Source organism: Chanos chanos, chromosome 5, assembly GCF_902362185.1.
Source record: "Chanos chanos chromosome 5, fChaCha1.1, whole genome shotgun sequence".
In the NCBI taxonomy this organism is placed as follows: domain Eukaryota; kingdom Metazoa; phylum Chordata; class Actinopteri; order Gonorynchiformes; family Chanidae; genus Chanos; species Chanos chanos.
In genome coordinates this window covers 17,290,084-17,298,763 of record NC_044499.1, presented here as the reverse complement: position 1 = coordinate 17,298,763, position 8,680 = coordinate 17,290,084, and the positions used below count along the sequence as shown (strand labels likewise).

Here is an 8,680-nt window from a genome sequence, read left to right as displayed (position 1 = left end):
GTTGAGTACAATCGATAAAAAAAGTATTTGGCAAACAGAGTTCTCTTAGCAGGTGAAGTGGATGTAATTGGCTTTAAAGGGCGCTGCTTTAGAGGCTGGCTAGAGTTGGCTTAGAGATCAATACAGATCCATAAACCCAAAGGGCCTGTCAAGCAAAACTCATCAGGTCACACTTCCATGACTAGGTCAGTATCCAAACACTAATGTTAGCCTATATTAAAATTCCACTCATTTGATATTACAGTCACACACTTTTATTCAAATGTTACCGCTTTCTAATCTGTCTCAGAGCGTTTAGGCTTCTAAAAAAAGGCGAATGAAGGCACAGTTTACCTCAAAGAACACACAGATGTTGCTAATCTGTTTCAAAAAGATATAAAAACAAACATTTATGCAAATATGGAAACACCACTGAGCAAGTTATCCACACATTGCTGGGATCAGTAGAGAAGGGTTTCTGGAAGGTGAGTTTGAGTATATGGCCTAAACATCCACCAAGACATCAGTGTGGGTCTGGGATCCATACACATTGCTATATTTGAAATCCAGGTGAAAATATTTGTCGCCGGAATGTGAATTTATTATATAATCAGAGGACCATGTCTGTGCATTCTCTAGGTCATAACGTGTGCGATGTACAAACAAACAAACAAGAATAATATGTAATGTGTATTCTATAAATCTCATAAAAACTCATAAAACACGTTTTCATTACACTGATCACATCATTAAAATCAGACGCACTTAAAAATGAGCAGAGGCCATGCCAAGTTGACTTGAGGTAATGTGCTTCTCTGACTTGGCATTTCTGTGGTTATGGCCCACAAACAAACGCCTTGGCACTGTAAGACTATTTGAGCTGGCATGAGCAGAGTCAGCTGAACCAGACGTGCCAGTCAGTGTAGCTTCTGGTCAGTTTATCCGAGAGGCTCCTGTGGGAGAGCAGGAGACCTAAAATGGCCAATCACCTGAGCCGGTGACGCTATACCCGTCACCATAGCAACAACCTCGACTGAAAGGCTATCCAAAGAACGTCGAGGAACTTAGCTTTTGAAAAGAAAAACCTAAAACATGTGGCAGCGCTAATGGTAACCCTTAAAGATGATGCTTTGGATTTTAAGGGAGGCACAGCGGAAAGCCCCAGATAACCAAGAGATGAATGTCACTTAAATAAGACTAACCTCACAACACGGTCAGTGCAAATATGCATCTGTGGCATCTCATCTGTCCAAAAATAAGTATGTTGGCTTGGGTCTCCATTTCTCATGGGTAGTTATCAGTTCAAACGTCTTCCCTCCCCTAATGCTTGTGAGAAGATACAGATGCTACCATACATTCCACTGGCAAATACTCCAGTCAGGAGTCAAATGTTTAACTTGTTAGAGAACCGTTCATAAATAAATCCCAAGTGTTTCTTGAGACATTTTTATTTGAGACATGCTTTTAAAACAAAAATGAACTTAAGTGATGTCTTTCTACGTTACACAAATATCCATCCTGATTATACCCTGACTGACAATGTCAAAGTTAGTTTTATCAGTAACACCTCGAAATTCATGCGGTAGCGTTTTCTCGTATCCGCGAGAGAGGGAATTTCGTTTTTGTTTTTTTTTAGTGTGGAAAAACAGCAACTGTTTTGAAAATGCCATTTCCTAGAGCTCCTAATATATGTGCTGGGCCAGCAGAGCTGTTAATTGGGGCTGTGTTTATGTAAGCGAGAGAGGAGCCAGCCGTGCCTAGTGCAGCTCTGAGTAGGAGTCTTACTGGTGCCTGTCTGGGAGCGAGCTAAAAGCAGAGATAAGCAACGCTCGCCAGAGACGACGAGCAGTCAAACACCCTCAAACACAGTCCATTCATGGGCGCGTTAAGAAAGAATTTCTCACATATTGAAAATTTAGACCAAAGCGTTTGGTGTTCTAAATAAAGAATACCACACACGATCAAGAGGAAAAAAATGAGTAAGAAAAAATATTCAGCTCCCATATGTCTGACACATCAAACAGCTGTTTGGACAGACATGATGTTATACGGAGGGTATTTTAATACTCTTTCACTTCTTTCTTGTATCAGACTCCCTGTGCTCATAAGTAGGAAAAATGTTCAAATTCGGTAATATCCTTTTTACATGACTAGGGCCTGTTTCTTATGAATCACATGGGATGTACATTCTACGTCAATTTTCTATACTTCGTGTAGTCATCAGTAGCAGTATTTCATATACAGTTATATAAAATCATTTTATGCATCACATTGGAATTATATGACAGGAACCAGAATCATAAAAGGAACCCTAATCATACTGTGTGATTTGTAATAGATAAAGCATAGATTCAGTATGATTTGTAATAATCTTTGAAAGAACATAAAAACAACACATTTAAGACATAACAGAGAACTGGGCACACGATGACCTCTCTGTGTGGCTCCCAAAGGAGATGAATGGACAGTGAATGGATAACACTGACAAGTGGGAGTTGCTCGTTTTGTGTTTATTCATGTTATCACACTGACAGAGGTGTGACTCTAAAGTGACCCCTTGCTCATTAGGTTGTCTGCTATGACCCTCACTTTGGCAAGGCCGTGTCCACTGCCAAGTGTACTGTCAACATCTCACAGGGACTGCCCTGAGGAGCAATCAATAGTCACCCTGAACAAGTACTGGAAAGAGATCAAAGATTTTTAAAGGATACCAACTGAAGGAGTGGTGTCCAGGAACATTAACTGTCACTAAGTGCAAATATGTCAGAGTGATTCGTAAACAAGGCTCTTCTCTCTCTCTCTCTCTCTCTCTCTCTCTCTCTCTCTCTCTCTTTCTCTCTCTCTCTGCCCACTGGCCATTCCATTAAACCTGAAGGTAAAAGAATGTCAACAGACAAAACTGACATCAGAGAGAAGGAAGCGATCATTCACAGACACAGACTAATCGTTTTCTTAATGTTGTTAGCTGAATCCTCCTACTAAATATTTTATCCACAGTAAATTTACAGCACCTCTCTGTGAGCTGCCTTTGTACATAAACATACAACTTCATCACATATACTTTCTCAACTGCCAAATGAATAAATGGAAATGAAATGTAAAGATATACACCTGAAGGTACATACACTTTCAACTTGAGCCATCTGCTCGCTAAAGCAAACTGAACCGGTTTTCAGCACTTAACTTTCATGTAGGTGTTAATTCCTCTGGTCTGTAGTGTGCTTTGGCCAAGAGGTCATAACCTCATTATCAATAGTGATGCAGCCAGTGTAGTGGTACCACATCACAGTGCATCGCATACACATTTGTCGTCATATCTTAGATGAGACTTCCTATTGACTTCCATTTTAATGTAACTACGTTAAAACTAAACATAACATTTAAATATTTTGTTTTATACAGTAACCATAATGATAATATGTAATATTATCATTAATTATAATGATAATGATAATATGTAATATTAAGATGTGCTCAGGTTGATATCCTGTTCACATAATGGCAAAACCAAACCACACATATATACACATACACTCACCAGCAGTAACTAGGCTAGCCAGGCACAGGTGGGCTAAGTCACATGGAAAGATACTCCAGTTTGACAGTACAGAAGCACCTAGGCATGCCTGCATACACACACGCGCACACACGCGCACACACACACACACACATACACACACAAACACACATTTATAGCTGTGAGAACAGAACATGTGGTGACTTTTGTCAGACCTCCATTCATCCTCATCTACACAAGCTTTGTAAAACAAAATCAGAATGTCTGTGTAACAGAGCACATATCTGCACCACAAGTCCCCACAACACAAGACAGAGATACTAAGACATGTCCAGTATGAATAAAAACTGTCCCTGCAAGGGGCACATAAGGGGATAGAGAGAGAGAGAGAGAGAGAGAGAGAGAGAGAGAGAGAGGGTGTGAATTATACACCATCTGGCATAGGAGAGAGTTTAATTACTGCCATCACTCATGATATTGCTTGATTAGGAGCAGATCTTGAGCAGATGTAGAATTTTCACTCTCTAATTCATACTGAGGTTTAACAGTATAGAGTTGGGTTTCGTGGAACAAAATAGCTTTCAACCATTATTTGGCTGACTCATTCACAACTAATGTACAGTGTGGACTATGTCATGACTCACCATGTCATGCTTCTATCTACTGTATACAGTCTCAATGCATTGTGATGCATATCCTTTGAGACCATAACTACAGCAATTCATCACAACAATTCATTTTTATATTATTTCACTGTTTATATTAACACATTGTCTAACGCATTCACAGATAAACCTGAGGTTTTAACATTAATACCTAAATACTAACAACCAAATGACCAAAAATCTATCCATTAAAGCAACTATACTGTAAGAAGACAAAACGACAGGAACTGGTAAGAGAAATCTCAATCAGCTACACAAAACGGTCAAGTAAGCAAATTTAAATACAAAAGGAAACCAGAAAAAAAAAAGTTTTGTACATTTGACAAAAGGTCAAATAGGCTACTTCACAACCACAGCGGATTATCTTTTTAACCATCAGTGTGGTAAGTTTCTGTGGTTGTCAAAGCTCACATGTTGCACAGCATAGCTCCTTACAGACAGTAAAAGAGAAGTAAGGGGCAGCAAGAAGAGGCAATGTTGAACTCTTTGTTTGGTCTTATCTCTTATTATTTGGTTTGAAAAGACAAAAGCTGATTTAAAGACCAAAAAAGGTTCTAGAAGAACCAGTTCATGTTGCCAAGTCACTGGGTGTCACCTGACATAACTCTGTCATTTTGGACCATCACAAGGTACCAAAAGCTTACAAAACACCTTACAGAGATAAACCAGAGGAAAACTACAGAACTGTTTTAATACTGACACAAGTTCTTAAAATAACTCCAGACAGTGTTGTCTTGAAATAAAACTTTTCTACGAAACATGGGACTTTCAGTTCCTTTGTGCAACCAAATGAACGAAAGCTGCAAAAGCTTGACACATCACACGTAAAACTGTTGTAAAAAGAAGAAACAAACTTTAGTCAGAACATTCATAAGACTGGTAGTGGCTCGTACATCCTGTGCAGCGACTTCTGCTACTAGCGTCCTTCACTCGACCACAGACACACACCCAGTCACTGCAGCTCCGCTCTCATTGCTGGCCGTAGTTTATTACAAATCAGAGAGCAACATTCACTTACTGCATATACTCTTCCAAAGCTATCTCTCCTTCAGCACAGAATTTAAACAAGCACCGGAATAGTTTTCGGTCTTTGTTATTTTAAATATAGTGTATGTTATTGTTTCAGTTTATCATTTATTGTTTTTTGGCTTTATCATAATCACGGGTGTTTTTTTTCTTCAAAAGCAGCTCAGCGCCTTCCTAACCTCCATCCCCAAAGTGATGTGTCGCTCTCTTCCTATGAGAGGAGAAGAGCAAAGCCCTGGGGACGTTTAATTTCATAAGCATCCTCTCATTTTTGCCCATGTCTACCTCGTAACATTACAAAAAAATTCTATTAAAAGTGCATTTCAGACACATCATATCACTGCCTTTTGCTCCCTCTGTGGTATGATTAGCTTAAAAGAACATTTTAATGAGGTCTCTGAACCCTGATGAACTGACAGCTACGCCTGAGACGTCCGTAACCATAGCCCCTGGCGCAAGGGCCTTCCAGTTCTGTTCCTTCAATTACAGGACAGCGTACGCATTTGCTTTCAGGAAAGACAAAACACACACAAAAAAAAAAAAAAATGAGAAAAAACATCCAAACTGCTGCCAGCGCAGGCAGACACAGCCATGTATGACGTCAGCCCTGACTTCACAGACGGTCATTGGGCTCTCTGTCACCATGCCAACCCTGAATGAAGGATAATGGGGAAAAAAAAAAAAAAAACCTGTCATACTGTTCAAACTGGCATCCATTTCGTCTGATGTATGCCTCCCTTTCCACAAATTACCCATAAACATATTGTTCGATGCAGCCATCACATTGGGGTGTTAATGACCCTGTGTTACAGTGCCAAAACAGTCAGGGGAGATGTGTTAGCTCAAGGGAAGACAGTCTCTCACATATCAACTTCAGCTAAGTCTGCGCTGATCAATACATCTGCACCCTTCAATGATCAAAGCTAAAAAAGCTTTTAAACCAAACGAGCAGAGCAGGTTTCCTCCTGTAACATTTCTATGCAGTCTCTAGTTTCAACAGCCTTGCAGACCCTACAGAATCATATAGGAACAAACTCTTATGTGCCGTCAACTAATTCTAGGCCATCTCCAACATGTTCAATAAACAGATAGAGGCTGATTTAAAAATGCTGAACATAATGGTACATTATAATGAGAGCTTTATAGAGCCATCGCTTTAGGGACAGTTCTATGGGATGTGTTTACCTCTATACACCGTTAGGTTTTACATGCCCTAAAGAAAGGAGACAAACAGTGAACTGAACAGTTTAGCTGCCCCCATGAAGCAAACACTCAATGTGCTGTTATGATGCTGCTGTGAGTTTCTGCTCTTTAGCAATCCCTCAGAATTCTGAGGAAGTAATCTCAGACTGACCTCTCAATAACATAACCACCACTGACAAGCTGGATTACATCGAGAGACAGACATTGCATTCATTACATATATTCACTGAAATGAAACTGAGTGATGTGAGGAAAATGATATGGTTACTAAACACAGACGCTCTGTTCAGTATCCTTGATCTGCATGCCCTTTCAACAGCTCTGAAGATGCCTGACTTTTCAAAGCATAGCTAACACAGGAGAATATGGTCTTGTGTTTCATGAGCACATAGTAAACAAACAAGAAAACATACAGGTAGGCCATCTGATTGGATGATCTCCTGTTGCACAGACAGATTAAAGGCATAGCACTGTAAAGTATTCAAGCTTCCTTAACCCCATACATTTCTCTGTACTGGACTTTTTCTCAGCTAACTCAGTTTCGGTGTACATTGCAAGAGGTCTGACTAAATGCTAACCACACAAACCAAAATTAAACAACAACAAAATGTTCCTAATTAAAATGTTCTGAGACTCTCTTCACTGCAGCTCAAACTGCTCAAAACACACACACACACACACACACACCCAGTAGCCCTATCGAGGAAGTCCAGACCTTGGTAAAAAAAAAATAATACAGTACAGTCTTACCATTGGTGGAATGTAAGCTCTCCAGACTCCAGTAGTGGGACATGACCCCTCGCACTGCCCTTACCCCTCCAGCCAGCCCTAGAGCAGGGCTGCAGTCTGAGTCAGAGCCAGGAGATTGCCCTGAGCTCCCCCCACTACTGCTGCTGCTACTGCAGCCCCCTCCGGTCAGCCGGATGCCCACCTCATCGGCACTGTGCTGGGTCCGCATGTGGCCGCACAGGGGAGAGGGCGCAAGGGTGGTGGCGTCTCTCCTCAGTAGGTGTTAAGTCCGAGTACGACTGTACGTATCTGTGTATGTGTGCTGTGTGAGTGTGTCTCACTGACTAGGCTGAGCCTGTACTGCTTTCAGTGTCTGCGACGCGCCCACTGACTCCCTCCCTCAGTCCTCCCTCCCACCACCCACCCCTTCTCTCTCTCTCTCTCTCTCTCTCTCTCTCTCTCTCTCTCCTCAAAGATACACAGTAGCTCTGCCTCTCTACCACAGACATCTAGACACACAATCAGCCTTCTCCTTCTCACTCTCTCTCTCACACACACACACACACACACATACACACACACAGTCAGAACCTGGCATCACTGGGGCTGCTTTGAGGGGAGGGGGACTCATACAACTCAGACTGCTAATAGAGAAGCACACTGCCTGGGACTGAAACAGACCTCCTTCAACCTTCCCTCGGAATACCCCTTGTCCCCCCTTCTCCACTGTTACAGTCAAGCTGTTAGTAAACCAAACGGCAGAACCTGGAGAGTGCCATAGCACTATGTTAGGATTACAAACACCTTCTAAGAATTTAAACCATAACAGGCATAATCATCTAAAAATACCTATGGCCAGATTGTCCTGCCCTTGTTGGAAACATTCCATGCAAAATCATTCTATTTATAGTGATAGTTTAACTGTCTGGCACAATATTATGTGAATCACAGGTGCTGTTTCCTCTCTGAACACAGGTGGACACAGTTTGACATTCAGCATCATCACACACTCTGTGTTGTGTATTACCTGTGTAGAGAGCCCATATGCCTTGTGCGGTAGAGAGTCCTTTTATCATAGCCCCAGCGACAGGACTTCTTTCCATTGTGTAAGTTATTGGAAGTCAAGCTATGTTCTCAGCTAAGACAGCTATTTTTAGAAATCAGTTTAGCAAATTTGCTGAACACACTCAAGGATCTGATATTTAAAAAGCAAATAAATGTCAGAGAGAAAAGGAAGTCTTTTGATCTCCAATATGTCAGCGTAGTTGCTCAAAGCCCATACACTGGGGGAAATATTCGCAGTATGAACAATGACACTGAGTACAGAGAGAAAAAAATGGAAGAGAACATTCTTTAGATTCTTGTTGGTGACTTAGCTGACCAACAGCTGGCTTAGATCAGAGACACCTACATACGCTAAGCAACAAGTGCTGCTCAATTTCCTGTCAGTGCTACAACATTATACATTGCACCTCAAACCACCACTACTCCTCAATTCTCTGTATATATACTCATACATTTGCATCTCCCTGAACGTCCCCCCCCCCCCCCAAGAAAAGAT

General features: G+C 41.2%; 1 protein-coding gene across 1 annotated transcript in view; it reads right to left on the bottom strand.

Moving 5' to 3' along the window:
- The window catches only part of arhgef4 (Rho guanine nucleotide exchange factor (GEF) 4), a 19,619-nt gene extending 12,271 nt beyond the window's left edge, over window positions 1-7,348 (bottom strand). Inside the window, exon 1 of the mRNA XM_030775230.1 lies at window positions 7,141-7,348. Within this exon, the coding sequence (XP_030631090.1) occupies window positions 7,141-7,348 (208 nt within the window). The remainder of the gene's footprint in view (window positions 1-7,140) is intronic.
- Between the last annotated feature and the right edge of the window lie 1,332 nt (window positions 7,349-8,680).